The sequence below is a fragment of the Meriones unguiculatus genome, chromosome 9 (assembly GCF_030254825.1).
Source record: "Meriones unguiculatus strain TT.TT164.6M chromosome 9, Bangor_MerUng_6.1, whole genome shotgun sequence".
NCBI classification, from domain to species: Eukaryota; Metazoa; Chordata; class Mammalia; order Rodentia; family Muridae; genus Meriones; species Meriones unguiculatus.
In genome coordinates this window covers 10,691,062-10,712,654 of record NC_083357.1, presented here as the reverse complement: position 1 = coordinate 10,712,654, position 21,593 = coordinate 10,691,062, and the positions used below count along the sequence as shown (strand labels likewise).

The 21,593-nt window shown below is 44.2% G+C and overlaps 1 protein-coding gene across 1 annotated transcript in view; it reads right to left on the bottom strand.

Moving 5' to 3' along the window:
• Window positions 1–21,593, bottom strand: part of Vstm4 (V-set and transmembrane domain containing 4) — a 77,884-nt gene that overhangs the window by 9,162 nt on the left and 47,129 nt on the right. The window contains exons 6-7 of the mRNA XM_021655040.2: window positions 12,588–12,694; window positions 11,238–11,299 (exon numbers count right to left, since the gene is read on the bottom strand). Of these exons, the coding sequence (XP_021510715.1) occupies window positions 11,238–11,299; window positions 12,588–12,694 (169 nt within the window). The remainder of the gene's footprint in view (window positions 1–11,237; window positions 11,300–12,587; window positions 12,695–21,593) is intronic.

Genomic DNA, 21,593 nt, shown 5'->3' with positions numbered 1-21,593 from the left:
TACTTGCCCACTTGCCATCCACGGCTCAACAAGGCCACTTTTTGTTATTGTTGTTGGCTCTCTTCCCTTCGTGCTGAGGACACAGGAAGCAGCAGGATGGTTGCAGAGACATTGCCCTTCAGGAAAAGCTGTGGCTGAAGTATGAAGCAGGCAAAGCTCATGTCAAAAGGCAGAGAAATCCTACAGAAAAAAACGGTTCCTTTCCCGGAGGAGGGACTCTGTACATCTGTATGCTCAGATCTCTTAGGTGACCTCTCTCTCTCTCTCTCTCTCTCTCTCTCTCTCTCTCTCTCTCCCTCTCTCTCTCTCTCTCTCTCTCTCTCTCTCTCTAAAAAAATGGATGAAGAGGATCTGGAGCCACTGAAGCAGTAAGAATGAAAACTGAAGCCAATGTGTTCAGGATGGAAGTAGGAAGTAAAGGCAGCGCCTGGTCTCTGGCCTCAGGAAAACCCTGAACCAGTCAGGGATCTACATGGCTGGGCCATAGCAGGTGCCACTATAAACATGCATTGTTCATCTTTTGTGGGTTTTTCCTGTATCTCTAGAGTAAATATCTCATAGTGGGATAGCTGGGTCAAATGATAAATGTATGTTTAGCTCTTAAGAAACAGCCAGCCACAGCGTGGGTGCCGGGAACTGAACCTGTGTCCTCTGAAAGAGCACTCCACCAGTGCCTGAGCCATCCACCAGTGCCTCTGACCCCCAAGTATTATTCTGTCATTGTTGTTCTTTGTCTTTTGTTTACACAGGTCTCACTATGTAACCCTGGCTGGCCTCAAACTCATCCCATGATCTACCTGCCTCTCCCTTCTGAATACTGGAATTGAAGGCGTGTGGCACCACAGCTGTTGCCAAGTACGATTTTTGCATCCCTTCTTTCATGTTTATTTCACTTAGTACTCTAATAAATAAATACATTTAAAAAAAAAAAGAAAAGAAACTGCCATCCATCCAGAGGGTACCATTTGCCCTCCCACCTGAGAAGTATGTCTTTCAACAGCTCCATTTCCTTAGTGTCACTTGGTTCTTCCCTTCCTCACTTTAGTAGGTGTCAGGAGCACATTAGCCCCCCATCCTGGGGAACCCACTAACCCTGGACTTAAACTCAGGTTGTCATTGATGGCCAAGTTAAATTCTCTCCCACAGCATGACTTTCTTTGATCACACAGGCTACAGTCTGAATGCAGCAGGAAAGTTTGCTTTCTAGGAGTAAGAGTTAATGAAAACTTCAGAGCCTCCGATAGCCTGCCGAGCCTCATCCTGCTGCTCCGCCAGTGGTGGGGTGCTGAGAACACAGATACCAGCCTAGACTGCCTCTCTCAGCTCTAAGGTAATCCTTTCTCTGCCCCAGTTTAGGGCGATGGTTATGGATAGTACCCCCGGGCTGAAGGAATGGCCTGACCCTGCTGACACCAGGAAAACTGATCTCAAGAGATTCGTACGCACCTCTCACATACTTCAAACTCCTGATGGGCACATTCTGAGGGTTTTGTCTTGTGGGTGGGTTTCCGTGGAGTCAACTGAAAGTTACCCCTTCCTGGGCGAGCAGGGATTTAATGATCTCTTATGCAGACTCCTGCAAATCCATGCTTTATCGTAGAGATTGCAGCTGGGTGTGCTTGCTGAATTAAGTTTGCAGGAATAAGAGAGAAGCGCAATTGCAGTGGCGGCCCGCTGCCAATGTGAAGAGTTCAGTCGGGTAATACCATTACCACGGCAGCAGATCAATACCCAGGACATGGGAGCTTTGCGCTCACGTCACCTCAGAGCTCCAACCCGGGCTTGCATTTCCACAGAGTTGCAGTATCAGGAATCTGTTTCCCCGAGAGACCGCGAGAATTGTCAGGGGCAGACTTCCTCTCCTGCCTTCAAGGTAAGTGCTCATTTTTTATTCAACAGAGAAGAAACTGGTAAAACAAAGTCTCCCTGAAGTCCTTGCAAACACAGCCATGGCCACCGAGAATGCTGCAGCTAAGCATGCAACACGTTCTGCCTCCCCCACCCAGGGCCTCCGTGGTCTCTAAACATTCATACTCAGGAGGGAAAAGTATGCCCTAGGCCCCTTGACCATGCTGCAAGCAAAATGCCTTGGGCATGAACTTGGCTTTGTTGAGTTGCATGGATCGCCTCCAGGCACATATATCGCTATTTATGAAAAGAGGATTTAGAGTTTTCCGCTATGATACTCAATAAAGATAAAGGAGGAAAACCAACTTGGTCCTTTTGAGAGCAGAATTCAGCACACTGACAAGTAACTTTTACCCTCCCATTGGGTTCTCACACCTGCCCAGTGAGGTGAAGTCAACGATCACACAGGAAATGTTATGTGTGTTGCCTACTGTTACTATCAGGGCCGTCACTTTTAAAACAGTTTATAAGCAAGTGTTGTCTTCACAGTTGCTTCCTTGGATATACTCAGAAGCAGAGAGAAAAGTGCATTTGGTGAACTGGAAACACTGTGTGCTAAGAGCAACGGACCTCCAAGGCCTCAATCAGTACCAAAGAAAGCTAGTTGGGGTTTTGTTTCTGAGTGAGTCTGTGTGTTTTAGTAGTGTGTGGCAGAACATTGATAAGTAACAAGTTAAAGCACTGCCTCGACCAGGCTCTCCAGAGGTGACCTGTAACACTCACAATAAGACTAAGTGTTCTTATCAGCCTCTTAGGAACTTGTCCTGTGCCTCTCCTAAGTTCACTCTATGTGTCCTCTTGCAGACTAGAGAGTTCTAGCCATGCTAGTCTTTGTGCATTTCTTAGACACACATGGGCAGCTCTCCTTGCACAGAGATGACCTCGGGGCCTTTGGTCATGTCATTCTCTCTGTCTGGAAGAATCTCCCCTACACCCCAGTGAACATTGCTTCCTCATGTTATCAAGCCTTTGCTCTGCTGTGGCGTCTTCCTTATCAAACACAGTCCCTCCTTGACCCCAACCTGACTCTACCGTTGTCACATCATATACTGCTCCTGGACACCATAAAGTCTCATCCTTTATCTTCTGTTTTCTTCCACTAGGATACGACAATAGCACCTGATAGCTCCTTGGTGTGATGACAACTCTATGTAGAGGGTATTACAGTCATCTTCATTCTACAAGGGCAGAAGTGAAGACAAATGGCCTGCTTGTGACCAGTGCCAGTAAGTAGCAAACTCGGTCCTTGAGCCCGGCCTCTGGTGACTTCTTCAAGTCCATTCAGAGCCGCTCCAGTAAGTGTTCAGCCACAGGACAAAATGAAACAGGCCCGGAAGGGTAGTGTCAACCAGAGACAAAATCCCACCATGGCTGACTCTAAGCTGCCAGAGACATCTGCTCTCTTTGGTAATTAGGAGTGGGCTGGAGCACACACTGACTTTGTACTGACCTTCAGAAAGACACACGGTTCAGGCGATCCTGATACATGTGTGTGCCTGTGTGTGGTGGTGATGCAAATGTTTGAGTGTGTGCATGTACATGTGTGTGAAGGCCAGAGGTTAACAATTTGATCTTCCTTGATCGATCAGTGTTTCAGTTTTTGAGACAGGGTCTCTTAGTGAACCCAGAGTTCACTGATTTGGTTAGACTGGCTGCCCGGTGAGCTTCAGGGATCCGTTTGTCTCTGCCTCGCAACCCCCTCAAACTGTGAGTGCATGTGTTTGTGGTGAAGCCATGTGCGCGTGTAGTGTTTGTGTGTGCACATCCCTATCAGGTACACATGAAGGCCCGAGACTGACAGCAGGAGCCTTCACTGCTGTTCTATACATTCCCCCTTTGAGACAAGTTCTCTCACTGAATCAGAGCTCACCACTTGATTAAACTGGCTGGCCAGCACTGGGGAGTCTGCCCATCTCTATCCTGCCTGGCCCCCAAGGCTTGGGTTACAAGTGTGTGCGACCACATTTGGCTTCTGTGTAAATTTCTGGGACTTGAACTCAAGTCTTAATGGCTTTCAATAACAAATCCATCTCCCCGGCCCAGAATATGCATTTAATTGTGTGAACTGAATAAAACAAGTCTATCATTATTAAAAATACTTCCAGAGATATCTCTGACCTTAGGAAGAGGTCCTGGAAGTGTCCCTCATGACCTCCTTTTTCTCTTTCCACACCTTCAGGAACTCTAGTATAACACAGAACTGAGGTCTAAGCTTTGAGTAAAACATAGGCACATGGCTTTAAGGTTTAAAAGACAATCAAGATAGAGGATAGACAGATGTATGATTAGATAGATAGATAGATAGATAGATAGATAGATAGATAGATAATAGATATCCAACACTGAAGATAAGAGAGGAAACAATCATCCACATCCTTTGTTAGCTGCAGAATAAAATAGTGTAAGGTTTTTGGAAGTGATTGGATAGACTCCATCAAAGTAAGAGGTATATATCACACAATAACTTCAATCTTAAAAAATGTCTCCCACAGAAATGCACTAAATAATGGAATGTGTGCAAGGACATTTTCACCAGAACACCCTTCTTAAAAAGTGGAAAATCAGTACAATATATATGGCCAAGAGTTGGGAAACCAAATGACCCCCAGCAGTCGTCAAAAGACAGGGTGGAACTCCAGGAATGGTAGGAGAGCTGTGCTGGCGAAAGTCCATGAAGAACATTTCAGCTGAGGGACACTGTGCAAGAAACAGTCAATCTTCAGAAGTGGAGTCGTCCTCTCCCACAGCCATGACCCACAACAATGGTTAGATAGTCATAATGTACGCTAGGAACACAAGCAAGGATATGGGTAGGCTCTTCTGTGTGCGTGGACAACACTTAGAAGCATATAACCAAGACGATGCCAGAGAAATAAGAACCTAGGAAAGGAACTGCATTTTGTTTTAACATGTGAAGATTCGAAATTGCCAGAATAGTCCTACCTGCCCAATGAGGTCTGGACAGAAAATGATGTCCTAGAAACCAACGGCCTTGACTGAGTGTTTTTGACAAAAGGAGTGGGGTCACGGTGGAGCAAAATAGGAACTTGTCACCAAACACCTGATTGGATCAGGTGTGACATGTGCCAGCAGGAGAACATGCCACTACCTCACCACATCTGTGCAATGGAGACAATAAGGGGATTGTCCCAGAACTAATGTGTATTAGAACAAGGTCTAAACATGGAAAGGGTCACTGAACCATCATCACTCTAACCATCACCACCACCGCTACCACTATCATCACCAGTTCCACCATCAGGACCATCCTCACATTACCACCGACATCATCACCTTCATTACCATTTTATCATCACCACTACCATTACCATCACCATTATCACCATTGCTGCCATCATTATAATCATCACCATGACAGTAGGACTGTCATGGTGTACAGGGCATGAACTAATTAAGTGATAAGGTCAAATCTAAAATGGCAATGGGGACACCTGATCATTTGTAAAATTTACATTGTATGTAATGTGGGCAATGAGTGCATACACTACATTAATTGTTTGCATTCTTCCTCATTATGCACATTCCAAGCATCAAGTCCTAAAGCTATATTCAACTGGGTTTTGGTCATCGTGCATATTTATTGATGATCTATCAATTTAGGGGTTGAGAATTTAACTCATTGGTAAAGCCCAAGCCTGCCTTATAAACAAAAAGTCCTGCGTTCAGTCCTCAGCACTGAAGAAAAAGAAAGACAAAATAAATTTATCTTTAGACATGTATAATAATAAATGATAATTTAATCTGGTCAGAGGAGGAGCAGCCTTCAGATGGGCCACGGTTTGGTTGTGAGCTCAGAAGCCTGCACAGATTTTCTTCCTGATTCTCTGGATGCATGTCTTAGATGTGCCGAGGGTTTGTTTTCTTTCTTTCCAAAAATGGCACTTCATTTCTAGTATTCTCCGTTTGAGATTGAAAAAGTCTTTTAATAACAACTCTAAAGCACTCTGTGTTCAAAACTGAGCATTTAAATGAAAGAGGCTTAAAAACATCAAATGTGAGCAGAAATGATATTGTTTCATGAGATTACAAAACCAAAATAGAGCAAAAAAAAAAAAAGTTTCTTAAAAAAATTTCCCAGCAGTGCAATGATCTTAGAAATGAAGTGCCCAATAAAGGCGGCAAATCAGCTAAGCTGAGATGGAAAACAAGCCAGGGCTCTTCAGGGAGGGACAGTCCCCACGGACACAGGGGACAGGCTGCCTGGAATGAGGCCCCACTTGACTCCTGGGTGCAGGGTGGGCTAGGCACAGGAGAGGCCATCTGTGAGCAGAACCATCAGGCCTGCCGCCCACCCGGGGCTGGTCTGCAGTCTAGTTCAGCGCCTTTACCCTGTGGCTCCACAGCTCAGGCTCTGTTCCTCCCAGCACCTTGCGCACTGCCTGTCAGCTTTCAGTGAACACTGGGGAGAGCGAGGGCAGGGGCGGAAAGGGAGATCTGAATGAGGCAGCTGTGCAGCCTCTGACCTGGCTGGTGGGTATGGATACTGCCCTGTGGCTGAATGTTCTTGCATGGAAATGACAGCCCCATGTCCCCTAAGCACAGGACGCTCTCTTTTCCACTTGCTCCTGATCACTTCCGGTTTCTGGAAGCCCCAGCGCCTGCTCTCTCTGGAGGAGAGGCCCATGAAACCAAATGACTTCTGTTTTCCTCGGCTCTCATCCCTTTCAAAGCTTCGGCATCGATTCTCCCTCCAGTCGACATACATAACTCCCTGTGACAATAATGGGAAGTGCATGGGCACCAAGGGGGGCATAGAATTTTTATCTCTGTAAAAATGGTGCTAGCATGGTACGAGCAAAGTTTTTGTGTTTTTCCCAAGGCTTTTACTTGGGGCAATATATTGTACATGTGGTTGTGGGTTTTTTTCCTTCTTTTTAATTTTAAATTGAGATTATGAACATATTTTATGCAGGTTAATATATCCTTTTCATGTAAAATTTAGCTGAAACCAGTTCTAGCACATTAACGACAACAAGAGAAATTCTCTGGCTTATTATAAACATCCTTCAAGAAACCTGAAAAGCATGTCCTCTGGAAATAATTTTGTTGGGATCTGGAATATTATTAAAATCCTCTCAGAATTCTATCACTGGTGCCCAATGGGCCTCAGCCCTTTTTTTACTACTGATCAGAGGAAACAGCCCTTTGGCCTTGGCACTATGTTCTGCACGGTGAAAACAGGGCTGGAGGCAGGGGTTAGGTAAGCCACAGGGGCCCTGGCCCTGGCTGATCACACCATGATTTTCAACCAGGCAGAGAGAAGCCGACTTCTTTTGGAATGAATGATTGTTTTCTCATCACTGAGCATTCTGAGTTTACCAAAGTCAATGGAATGGGTAAAGCCACTGCCAGACTACCGATATAATGTGTATTTAGTGGACAGAACATACAAAACACTCCCGCCCAGCGAACGTGAGTACCAGTGCGCACGCCTGCAAGCCAGTCAAATATATCCAACAGGATCCAAAATTAAAGTCGTGGGTGGACCCAGATTCGTGGAGGAGTGTGAGCTAGGAGCAGGGGGCCTCAAGGACAACCTTGTGGGGAGCAAAGCATGCTCTGTGGGAGGATGAGGAGAGCAGCAGCAAATGCAGGGCAGAGAGCCCAGACCAAACAGGGTCTCAGGGTTCCTAGCGGTGGGGTTGGGACAGGACCTAGGAAGCGGTGACAGATGATGATGGCCCTGTGCCCTCCACTCACAGGAAGCCATGTTTCATGCCAGAGGCAAGGGGGAGCCATCGGAATATTCTAGTCAGGGAAATGACAGGGTTGGAGCAGTTTGAGGAAAGCCCCAGGCAGCAATGCAGTGGATGGATCGGAGGGAGTGAGACAGGCTCCGTGAGATCCACTGGGAAACTCGTGGTAATTAAGCCCACTGTGTTCCTGATTTTTCTGTCTTCCAGCTCTTGCTCACAAGAACTCATTTTCTCTTTGGAGAGTAAGGCCTGACCCTTCAGCAACCCTGGCACAGGGGCTTAATTACAGAGAGGAAGGTCTCGTGGGCGAATGTAGAGGAGGACCGGATGCTGACTGGGGCAGAGTGGACATCAAATCCATTTAACCCTAAGAATGATTCTCACTTTGTTTCTCATTAATTTGTGGTGCTGCTAACTCCCCCCGCTTCCTGATGCTTTTTTCTCTTTAAACTTGCTTTGTTTCCACATCAGACACTCCCTCCCCCCCAACACACACACACACACACACACACACACTCAGCCTCTAAATCAATAAACTGGACTAATGCAAAAAAAAAAAAAAAAAAAAAAAAAAAGCCAGACACACTTCTGTAGCTCTCCTATTACCCTGAAACAAGGAAGTAGTTACGGTTTTTCCTGAAAGTCTGGGAATTGTTTCCACAGACTTCCAAGGCAATACCAAGAGGGTACTTGACCAGGACGAGGATACTGGGGGGTAAGGGTAGGGGAAGCCCAGAGGTTTCAGGGAGCTTTCAAGTCTGTAACCCAATTTACAAAACAAGCAAACAAACAAACTGGTGTATCTGTTTCCAGAATGTCCTGAGAGCCTAGAGTTTTGGTGTTTGTTTGTTTGCTTGTTTTCTTTTGATCTTACTGTTTTGTGCTGGTAAGGAGACTGGGGACCTAGGCCTGCTAGGTCGGTGCTCCAGGCCACACTTTTACTTCTTTGAGTGTGTTCTCTCACTCTGACTGTCAATGTTCGGATGAAGACTCACTGCAAACGTGTGCAGACTCACAGACAACCTGTGCTGTCAGACAGCCAGGAAGAAACAGCGTGACAGGGACTCCCTGTCCAGTTAGCAGAACTTGGAAACAGATTGCCGAGTTTGGTGTTGTTTAAATAAGGGATGGGGAGTATAGTTTTGCTACCTTGACTATAAAATGCCTCTCTGTAGTTTTTTTTTTCTTGTTTATCATTTACAAAACTAACAACAAAAACTTGGCAAATGCTGTTAATCTCTAAATTATGCATTTCTCATAAACTATCCTGTTGTCTTAGAAACATTAAAAGGATATTGCAACCTCCTAATCTCTGAGTCTTGCAAACACTAAGAATCATGTGTGTCATCTGGTTGCCACTATAATCTAGATAAGTGACAAGAATCATAAGACATCTAGAAGAGAAGCTGGTATACAGTAGGTGGTCAATAAATGAGTGGCCAGCCTTAGCTCTTCTTCTCAAAGGAGAGGGTAAATGAGTTTCTAGAAAGAAGGGTTGTAGGGTACTGTAGCCTAGGACCTGGCCAGGATGCACCATTTTATGGTGTATGGCAAACTGAACAACAATAAATTTAAATACCTAACTGGTAGGAACATATACATACACACATGCATATTCATAAATACATACATACATATGCACACATACACATTGTGTAATATATATATACATATATACATATATATACATATATACATATACATATATATCATATATATAGTGTGAGTGTGTGCTCGTGTGTGTCCAAGCTATTATCTAAATTATCCATTAAGGTCTGTCTAAGTCAACAAGTAGCTATTGACTTGAGTTTCAGCTACCATCAAGACTTATTGATCTGAGAAATACATATCGATCAAATTGAGACTGAGGTCAATGGGGCAATAAATTTTAATATTCATCCAACTCTGCAGATACAAGCCTAATAATTTTGGATCTAAAATATTGGTTACACATAGGCCTGGTTTGGGTCAGCTCTCTCTTCTCCTTCTCCTCCTCCTTTTTCTGTGAGTTGTCATTGGTGGAAACTAGCATCAAAATTAACTTGATTCTATGCGACTTTGGTATAAACCTTTTAATTTCTTTACATCCTAAATGACTGAAATATACTTTTGTATTTAAAGAATTATCATTATTAAGGACTCTCTCACTGAAGCTAAAGAGACGGCTCAGAGGTTAGGAGCACCTGTCGCCCTTGCAGGGAACCCAGTTTCCGTTTGCAGCATCACGATCATCTGCCACTCTAGCGGCAGGGGATCTGACAGCCCCTCTGACCTCCACAGGTAACACACGCACACACACACACACACACACACAGAGAGAGAGAGAGAGAGAGAGAGAGAGAGAGAGAGAGAGAGATACATAAAATAAAATAAAAAGGGAGAACAATTTAATTAAACCAGCAATAATTTTGAGATATGAATAACCACTTTGATCTACTTTTTGTGAAAAGAGCTTCCTATGCCGAGCTTTTACGAATATTTTATTTCATAGCTTACTTTACATCTTTTCATATTCACATAGAATATTTTTTCTATGATTTTTATGTCAATAAGGAAGCCTTAGGGATGGAGAGAGGGCTTATCAGTTAAGAGCACTGGCTGCTCTTCCAGGGGCCCTTGGGTACAATTCCCAGAACCTACAAGGCAGCGCACAACCACCTGTAACTCCAGTTCCAAAGGATTGGACTCCCTCTTCTGCATTGCATGCATGTGGTGGACAGACAGATGCAGGCAAAACACCCATACACTAAAATAAAAATTTTTTAAAACACATATAATGAAACCTTTAGTTGAAATGCTTGTTGAAATAAGTTTTGTTTTTAATTTCCTGTGTCCATCCATTTGAAAATCTTAATGGGAAAATTCCAGAATTAAATACGTTGTAAGTTTTTAAATAATCGTTTTAAGTAAATCTTACTACCAGCATGTTATAATTGCTCCATGCTACATGAAGCATTGCTACTTTCCTGTGTCTACTTTTAGAAATTAAACACTATCAGGGTCGTGTGTGAAGAAAATGGAGTATGAATTTGTAGGCTTTGACACGACCTACAGTTTCAGGCATCCAACGTGGGTGAAAAGATGTATCTAAAGTGGGCAACCAGCAGAAATGCTATCTGGGCCTACACTGATGTTAACACCTTGAGCAAACACCCCAGCTACAGAAGATGTCAACAGTAGGAGGTGAAGGACATAGCAAAACTCTGACAGCTCACACATGACTTCCGTAAATTTAAAGTTACTTCAAAATAAAAAGATTTGACATTTTTTTCCCCGGGAAAGATCCTCAGTAACCTCTCTGAGGAAGTTATCTGGTAAATTGACACAAGCAAGTCCACTCTCTGTTTTATACCCTTCTGATTCTGACGTGTTTGCTCTTGTTCTCAAAAGGTAGCATGTATAGTGAAAGATAATTTGATTTGAATTTTCTTGAAAGGTCACTCTGAGAAATGAAGGTGGAGAAAAACTGACTCAAAATCTGATCTGAGAAGAGAGGATGCCTTTGGGAACAGAGGTAACAGAACTTTAAACATGTTTAGAGGCAGTGGATATTTGGCTCTTGCACTGTTTCTTGTGTTAGAGGGACCACAACAACTGAGAGCAGTTACTCACCAGGGCAACTTTCCTCTGTGGCTTCAGCAGCTTTGGTTTGTGGAAAGTGGTGACTATCGGAGCTGTGGAAGGACACCAAGTTTTAGTGTGAAATTCCTCTAAGGCCTCCTAATGCCCACCTTCTGTGGGCCTCACAGACACCCTGTGTGCAGACTGGAAGAGCCTTCTCGCTCTGAGGAAGGGCTCAAGCTTCTGGAGCAGGTATCCTTGGGTACCACTAAGTGAAGGTTAAATCATTCCCTCATCTTTAGGTATGTCACTGTCTCCCTTAGCTATGTATTAGTCATTGCTACCTGCACAGAAGTCAAATGTCTGGGAGACAACCAGGAGCCCTTGGTTGAGGTTGAGGTAGGACTTTTCCCTGGAGACCCCAAGGACAATAGCTGACCCTCACCCTGCCCTGTGAGTTCAAGGAGGGGTTTACTGTCCCAGTTTAACAGAAGCAAGCTGAGGCCCTCTTTTCAGTGTCATAACTAGTCTTGACTGACTTGATTTGAGCTTGGAGTTGAACCCAGTTCTGAGACTTAGTTCTCCAAGTGCTATTTGTTTCCTTTGTACCTAGGATGGTATCTACTCTGCATTGACTGACACAGTACAGAGGCATGGACCCTGGCTGAGGGCGGTTCATCTCTGCGCCATCCCTCCCAAGGTCTTACACCACCCAACTTTCCTTCTTGACTCTCAGCTATGCCTCTTCTGGCTTCTTGCACAAGGCTCAGTGAGATACCGGTACACTACACATAAGGGATAAAATGCATCTTGTCAAGTTAAGGTTTTCTCATACCTCTATATTTCAAATTTGTTGAGGGATCAACATCTAGATAGGCCCATCTATCTATCTAAATAGGGTTTATCTGAAGACATTTTGGTTCTGCTAAGATTCATGCCTTTTTTCCTTTAAAAAAACCACATCTTTCTCATTCCTATTGCTCTAAATAAAAACACCAATCACAGAATAACCAATCACAGACTGTGAATTTTGTCAGCAGAGTAAGTCTGAAATGTACTTGCATACATCTTTAAAATGCCAGAGGCGTTCTTTCCCTTTAAGAATCACTATGACATAGCCAGCCCCTGCCTCACTTCACCATTTAAGATCCACAGTAAATTCAGGATGGCCTTTCCTGTGGATGTTGACTTATCTCGATGCCAATGGCCAAACCTATCTGTTGCCCACCTTGTCCCAGTTTGTTATGTCTAGAATCTAGGTGGGACTGTTTAAACCACAGCAGCACTGAATGGCAAGGCTCCATCCATCTAGCCCTCTGTCCTGGTTCCCCACTTGACTCCTGGTCTAGGCCTGCAACAATCACAGTGGTTTCCACTTAGAAAATCGCAGGTCAGTCTTACCTTTGGCAGGGACCGCAGGTGGAACATCTGCCCGCTCCTTCCGCCTCTTGCCCTTCTGTGGCTGCAGTGGAGCCAAGCTGGTCACGCTGGTGACAGTTTCCCCTGAGCTGTAGAAGAAAAAGTCCCAGATGAAGCCAAAGTCTATTCATTGCTGAAAACCATAACGGAAAGGAACCAGTGGCTCTCAGGAGCTTTTGAAGGCTCCCTAAGCAAGTGTTCAAAGAAAGGCTACCTCACAGAGACAGGGAGTGGTCTATATTGTCTCCAAAGATGCCAGCAAGTTTGCCATTCTCCCTTGACCAAGATAAAGATGATGAAGTGATCTAGTTTGAGACTTAGGATGATGTGCTACTCAAAATTCAAATTCCCTAGAGGAACCAAGGACCAGCTTGCTCACATTATTTAAAAACTGACTGCTTGTACCTACATTAACTGGGCACAGTCCATCTTGGCTACTATCCATATGATTGGCCACCAATGATGTCACCAAAAATGTACATATACTTGAGATAGCTCTCCTAGAGCCAACAGGTTTTGTCCATGTGTTTGTCTTCCTCAATTCCAAAACCAAGTGCCTCTCAACCAAATAAGAAGGGACTCAAGGGAGCTCCACCTGGCAGGCTTCAGGGTCCACTATAAGTACAAGAAGCTGGCCTGTAAGATGCCTTCACCTTTAGGACAGGCATGCTTCTAGTCAGCTTATCCTACGGGGCCACCCAGTATCTGTTTCTCTCTATGTGATGTCCATGATAAAGCAATGTGACGTGGATGACAAGCCTTGTATTAAAGAAAGCCAAGGCCCATGGACCTAACCTGTTAACAAGCACTGAAGGTGTGAGCTAAGCTATTCTTGCCTCTTACATTAGTCACTTAACTTTCTGCTGATGAAGGCAATACAAGGAAGAAAGGGTTCAGTTTGGCTACGAGTTTGAGGCCCTCATCCTTGTGGCTGGGAAGTCGTGGCAGCATCAGTGTGAGGCAGCTGGGCACACTGCATCCATAGTCAGGAAGCAGAGAGGGCTGGATGCTGGGTGTTCAGCTTATATTCTCTATTCATTCGGTCCAACACGCTAGCCCAGAGGATGGTGCTGCCACACTTAAGATAAATTGCCACCTCAGTTAAAGGTCTCCACAGACGTGTCAGAGGCATGCTTCTTTGTTGATTCTGAATCCCTTCAAGTTGACAATGAAGGGTATCTATCATGGCCTCCTGTCTTCTGACCTTGTCTGTATGTGTTGAGGTTCAGAGACATCTCTGAATGTTCATTCAGTCTTGTTTTCAAGCTTTCCTGTTGGCTCCAGAAACTCACAAGGAAGCTCCCTGTAGAATCTTCTGTTCCCAGGAACCTTGCTAGACATGGTTCCCAAGAGAGTCTGTCTCCCAAGGCCATGGATCATCTCTGAGGTGTGGAATACCTCGACCAATGGCCCAATCATCAAAACAAAGAGTCAGGAGAAGGGTAATTAGCATCCCTTAGAGCCTCACATATGTAAACATGCTAAATTCCTCATGACAAGGTAAAAAGAGGGCACTTTCTTTCCTTTCCTCCCAGAATGGCAACAATCAGATCTGAGTTGGCACTCTTGGCAAGCACGCGGATCTTCTCCAAGAACAGACATTCCCTGATGAAAAACAACTTGGCAACATCTACCAAAATGACAGAGCCTCGGACTCTTTGGCACAGCAGTCTCACTTCTGAAAATGCCTTGCACGAACATCACTGTGTGTGCATGAAATGGTATGTGCATGAGACTTAGGCTTATAGCACTGTGCAAAATTCAAGTGGACGTCAGAAGAACCCAACACTCACCAGTAGCCAGTTAAGTAAATTCTGGTTATTCTTACACTGGGTCTGCAATAAGGCATAAAGCAGTGAGTGACCTTTGCACTGATGGATTGTTAAGAGAAAATTCCAGGTTTTAGATACATCCTAAGAGAAAAATCTACTGTGAAACACCCCACACTTCATATAAAAAAGGAGAGACAGGATAAAAAAGCTAGAATGAGCTTACCTATGTGTAAAGAAACTTTAGAAATAGTCAAGGGTCTTGACAAGAGAGATGCTGGGAAAATTACACAGATTGGAGCCAGGACAGAGCTGCTGGATACATCTACAATTGTGCACAAATAAATGTATACATATGGTTACAGGCTCTTGCAATGATACCCTAAATACTTGGGAACAAGTAAGTGAAGACTCACACAGTGTGGGAAAAAGGCCAAGTGTTTTTCCTAAGATTCCCCAAGGACGGCTTATTTTCTTTGGAAGCAAATAGGCTAAGTGGTCATAGCTCTCGAGTGCAGGGCCCGCTGTGTAAACTCACAAATAGCTAAAAGGAATGTGAATTTACAAAACTCTGACCACCAAGAGCAAACAAGGGATTGCTTAAATAGACAAACACACAAACAGCTTGGTTCTGTAGCCTTTTAAACTCTTGACATGTTTATTTTTTTTTTCTTTTCAAATAAAATCGGTCAGGTTCGTGGATTAAATGGTAATTATAGGCATGGAAATGAAAGAAAATAAGCCTGTCATGACCAAAACATGAATTTTGTAAATATTTCCACAACCTTCTTTCCTTCCAAAAAAAAAACACCATCAACAAAAACCCAACTATTTTTAGAGCAGTTTTAGGTTCACAGAAGAGTTGAGAAGGGACCGAGATTTTTTTTTCCCCCAGCACTCCCATGCTCTACACAGGCCCAGCTTTCTCCATTTATCAACTCCTCCCACCAAAATAATTCATCAGTTACCGACTGGAGATCCTATGCAGACTCCTCAGGAATATGCCCAGTCTATGGGCAACATTAGAGTTCACTCTCACATGTCTGGGGTTTGGACAAATACATTATGGTGTCTGCAGGATTATAAAATTATACAGAGAGGCTTCGCAGTGCTAAGAGCCTTCCGTGCTTTGCCTGTTCGCACCCTCCAGGTTCCGGAAACCACTGATCTTTGCTCTGACTGGCTCCATCTTCTGCCAGCTCCAGGACATTGTAGGCTTGGAAGCATGTTTTATGTAGTCTGTTCATACTGGCTCTTTTTAACTTGACAGCAGACATTTAAAATTTCTTTCTCCGTCTTTTCCTGGTTTGGTGGCTCATTTTTTTTAACAGCATCAAATAATATTCCATTGGCTGGCTGCCATATAGCTTATTCATCTAGTCACCTAAATACTGATTGTTTCTCAGTTTGGGGAATTAGGAATGAAGCTGACATAAACAGGTTTTTATATGACTGAAAGATTTAACGCTATATTTTATATATCTTTTTTAAAGTGTTAAATTTGAATACGACACCTTTATTTTTATTTGGCCTATATTTTTCAAGTTTGTACCCTTTTCCAATGAGAAGATAAGGTATAGTTTCATAGCCAGTCTTTAGTATATGCACAACTGATCCGCTTCTAGTATATTTGTCAGGAAAGTTTCCCATTCTTAAGCTTTCATTTCTTAAGTTTGAACCTGAGAACTAGAATTACCATGTCAGAGAGGACCCTCTTCAAGGCTCTTCAAGGCTGTTGTCAAAGCAATTGCCAACAAGTTAGTGCCACTTTATGGCTGTCTTGTCAGTGAAGAACTGTACTCATGCCACTGTCCTTCCCATTAAGTTTATCAGTCAAAGAAGGCTTGGGATGTAAAGTGAATATGTAAATTAAAAAGGGTTTGTTTTTTTTTTAAAGAAGAAACATATGACCTTCTTTTGTTTTACGTCTTTGATTGCCCCAGAGGATGGTAATGGCCTGTGTCTGTCTGCCTGCTTCCTCATGCTTCTTATTGACTCAAGGCCTTACACTTTTTGTATAGCTTTGCATAGATCTCTTCCACCAAGCTGACACATTTACTGCAAAAAAATTTCCAATCCCCGTTTAATCCTGGACTTATACTAAGAGCACAGGTTTCTTCCGTTTCTGCTGAAGTCTCTGATAGTCTTCTTTCTTTGTGCTTCTGAACCTGATAGTCCCCCAGTATATCTCACACACTGGAGAATTACATGTTTCCACTTTCTCTGCTTTGTACTTGGACCTAATCCTTTAGCTCTTTCATACACAGTGGAAGTTTCTGGAACATAATGCCACTATGCCCAGGAATTTCAGAAGGCTGAAAAAGATCTGTCTTGTTATCACCATTTCCCTCCAACACAGTAAGGCTTAGTCCCACTAAATTTAGTTCTAATTCATAGTTCAGCAAGACTTCAAGTATACAGTGAGTCACCACGCTGACATGTGGTCCACGCTTTCCTCTCCAAATCCCATTGTCCCATAGAGCCAAGCTTTGGAAAGGTTTTCCAATTAAGAAAACCCACCTTATGATTAACTTACAAGAAAAGTTATGCTACATCTTGAATCAGAACAGGGTTATAGTTTGTCTTTGACACAGAATGTGAGTGTTGCTGGTGGCAGTCAAAACCAAAAAAAGACGGAAAAACAGGCCCGGAAACTCCCTCTAAATTAGAGAGCAGTGCAACCAGAGAGACGTGCTGTTTGTGGGGTGCTTGTTGAAGAATGGGGCTTTTTCTGGCTCCCGCATGGGCAAGGCAGGAGACGGCACATGTGGTAATGGGTCTCTTGTAAGAAGTACCATAGTCCCTCCCTGATCACTTCCTAAAGTCCCTGAAGACCCCACAACGGCTCAGGACCACTGCTCTAAAACCAGCAGAAGCTTGACTTAGTGAACAGATGTTGGAAGTGGGACAACAGATGAGACTGAAGCTGCAGAGGTTGTTCTAGATAAGTTATTTGTGTCCATGGGCTTCCAACCTTTAGTCAGTAAGTTGGGTGACTGGCCCTTGCTAGCTATCTCATGGAGCTCCTATGATGTCAGATGGATTCAATAAGATGGGACATTGTATCAATTTCTTTTCTGGTTGTGACAGAAATTTGAAAGAGATTTGTTTTGACTCAAGGATCAAACAGTCCACTCCAAATGGGCCAGGAAGCAGGGGTAAGGGATGGGGGGGTGGCTGTGCTCAGCTCTCCTTTGCTCCCTTTTATTCAGTCCAGAACCCCAGACCATAGGATGGTGATGTGCACACTCGTGACCAGTCTCTCCCCTCAGCTAGGCACCCCATCCTGGAAGCACTGTCATGGACACAGGCAGAGATATGCTTCAACAATCTCCCAGCTGATTCTAAATTTGGTCAAGCGGACAAGTAAAATTAACCGTCACAGCCATACAAGGGCTACGTAACTCAAACAGGAATCTCGTATAAGCAAATCATGTGGACATCTCCTGGCACCTCACTGGAAACATGGTGTTGCCACTAGGGGATGTACGTCATGGTGCTCGTGTTTCAGCCTCGAGGGAAGGACTCAAGTTTCTACTCGAACCCCAGTCAAAAACTTCTGCCCTGCTCTAACACGTACCACAGGCACGGCGGTGTTCAGCCACACGCAACGTAGGGCAAACCTGGTAGGTAATAGGGGAGAAAGACTGACCCCCTGACTAGTGCTTTGTCTCCCCATGATGCCAAGAAGTCATGTGACCTGGATTTTGCAGGGCTGTGAACAAATTCCCATTGAACTTTATTTTTCTTTTCAGAATTAGTAGTAATTGCCATGTTTGAGTCTGTTTGGTGAAAGCGACTGGGTTAAGGACATGGGACCTGTAATCTCCATACCTCTCAGGTAAGACAACACTCTTTACAAAGGCCCAGGCCCTTCCCAAGAATGAGATGTGGAATTCGGTCCAGGTTGCCCTGATTCATTAACCCTCAACAATGACCTTAGGACTAGTCTGGATAACAAAGACCTAGAAAACTAATACACAGGATTGCCATTAGAGCCAGTTTAGAACATTTGCTCTGGGCAAAAGCCAGCTTTTTAAAGAGATGATACCAGAAAGTGGCATAAACATTCTAGTGTATTTTATGTTTGTACTAAATACACTGAGTATGGCTGCTCAGACTCCTTCTCTGGTAGAAGAAGGGTGGATCAACACAAGTGCTGGAGTCTTGAGGGCTGGAACTGTGCCTGGTACCCAAGACCAAAAGTTGTTCTGGCCCAAGAGTAGGCAGAGGAGGACAGCATGTTCCTGAAAATTGTCCGGAATGAGTGATGTCAACTACCCAAATAGCATACATGGTGGGCCAGATGTGGAAATTCTGTGTCTCTGCTTGACAGCTAGGAGCATTTGTGAGAACAGAAAGAAAGGTGGGGGAGAAGCCTACCATACCCCAAGCTGATGCTACCAGAGAACATAATTACAACTCTGCCTTCTACACCCAACCACAACCTTCCTTGCTAACTAAATGTGACATCCAATCAAAATCTTGATCCATAGCATGCATGGGTCCCATTAAGTTGCCCTGGCCACCAAATGGTCATGCTGATAGCAGCCTCTAGCAGCAGGAGCTGAGGAGCTTCATCCATGGAACCACACTGCAGGGGCCTAGTGTTGTCCTTGGCCCAAGACCATCTTCCTGGAGCACCTGACCCTTGTGAAGCACACGATCCTTGAGGTCTGTCATGTCTAGTCTTCACTGAATGAGCAGGGGTTTCTCATGCCTGGGCAGAGACGTCTGTCACATGTTACATGGAGATTTCTTATAGTCTGAAATAAGACATCTAGAGACCAAAGATCTGGAGAGAGAGACCTAAGCAAGGGAGGCTCAAGGAGCCATGCAGCCTGGGTTCGCTGGCATCCTTCTGGGGCTCCTGAGTGCTTCTTATTCCACAGCACTGTAGCAGGCCTTACTTTAACTGGTGTGTCTTACTTCCAGAAATGTCCATTGTTGGGATAATCTTTTTGTGCACTGCGTAAAGGTTGTCTTTGATTTATTCAGATGTTGATTTCTGTACTAGCAGGGAGCTGAGTCCTGTCCAGACTTCGGTATTGTTATTTTTATAAGTATCACCTACCTTAGTATTCTGTAAACATACACCTCCAACACCTTCTGATTGGTTTAATCAAAAGCTGATGCCTATAGCTAGGCAGGAGAGGAAAGAAGGGACTTCCAGCCAGAGACACAACCAGTGGGGAAAATTGAGAGGTGGGGATTCACCAGCCAGACACAGAGGAAGTCAGACTGAGGAGGGATAATGGCCATGCAGCAGACACAGGCTATAATAAACAAGTTAATTAAGGTATGTGAGCTAGTTGGGAAATAGCCTAAGCTATAATAAATAAATATAAGTCTCTGTGTCATGATTTGGAGACTGAGGGTCAAGACAGTCTGGCAATAGTCAATAACCTCCATTTCTTGTTCTGACGAGGTGAGTGCCCGACTTGTATCATTAGAAGGATCTATCTGTTTCTTTTCAGCTGGCTCCCTGATCACCTCCTCAGGGTTTTCTGCAGCCCACAGATCCCTCATGTACCATCTGCCATGAAATCTTTACTGCAGAGTCTTAAAGAATTACTAGTTTCTGCAGCTACAGTGGCAACTCTCTTGTTACTTCTAGAACAGTAAGGGTTAGTAAGCACAGGCACTCCTCTCCCCAGCGTCAGCTACCACCGATAAAGTCCAAGAGCTTATACAAATGGGGAGACATTCCACATGTCTCACCCCAGGCTCCAGAGCCCTCAACTGCCATTAGAATACACAAGGTCAGTTGACATTACGTGTCAGGAGCTACTTAGAGGCTGCATCACTCCACTTTTGAGGTAGGTGAAAAGTGACACCTGCCATGGTCTTATACCATGACAGTTATTAAATGACTGTAGCATCTTTTACTGTGCTGGGCTCAGGACAACTTAACAATCATCACCCATGACTATCTTACAGTAGCATCATCCTAACTACGTAGTTGGTCTGGAATCTCTTCTGAATGCTTGAGTTGAGAGTAAGGCAAGTTGTGTTCTGTATGTGATAAGCTGCAGCCAGTGTCTCTAGAAAGGACTGTCAGGGTCTGGCAGCCAGAGAACACTGGTTTTTGTTGTGTCTGCCCTCTCTGTGACGGTTTTTTGAGCACCGGGATAAAATCTGCTCCTTTGTGAGGTAGTTGCTGAAGCATTTCCCCACACCTTTCCCATGACCATTCATGTGTGGGTCACACCTCCCAAGTTCGCTGCTAGCCCTGCATACAAAGTGATCCTGTGGCCACTGAGGCTGACTCACTCTCTGTCAGCTCTTCTAGCACCAGTTCATGAATACTACAGCATTGGCTTCATCAAAGTAATATTTTTTTTTGTTTGACTTTAAAATGTCTGAATGCTAACTTGTACCATCCTAGAGTCTCTGAAATTGCATCTCTGCCTTCACTGATTCTGGCATGTCACTTATTGATTAAACCCTCTGCTTCCATTGTCACAGGATTTTTTTTTAAATATCTGATGGTCTGGAGAAATATGGAAAATGCATTAAATGAAGCTCAAAAATAACCTTGGACTGTGCCTCTAATACATCCTGAAAAATAGTGCCCAGATACCAGTTTGCCAAGAGACAGTGTGCATCACATGCTCGAAGAAAAGCTGGCTCAGGAAACATGATGCCACTTTCCTCTGTCTCTTTTGTGACCACATATAGTCTTATGCCCAGGAGATGGCTGAGCTGGGAACTGCCTTTTCTGTATTCCCAACCCTCTCTCTTAACAGCTTTTTAAAATTTGGCCAGCACCCAGGAAGTGTCATAACTCTGAGTAACTGTGAAATTTTGTTTTAAAGCTGTTTTTCAGAAACTGTTTAGAGCCATTTCATATGAGCTGAAATGCTCTTCTTGCTGACCCTTAAAGGGAAGTCTGATGAAAAGCCCCAGAGAGCCTTGAAATGCCTTCTCCATTCTGGGACATCTGCTTCCAAGGACAATTGGTCAGGGCAAAGGAAGAATCTCAGTTCTAAAGGCCAAGGACACACCTCCTAGACCATGGCAGCTTCTTGCCTCAGGACAGGACACAGTCATGATAAGCTTTACTTTTCTTCTTTGAACTTTTCTTAGCAAGTCATGGAACTCCCTAGAGTCTCCTTCTTGCCCCGGTCATTTGGCAAGGTCCCTATGACCACAGTGTCCTTAGCACAAGCATGTGGCCTCTTTCAGCGGGTCCCTCCCTGCCTAAGGGTTTCCTTTC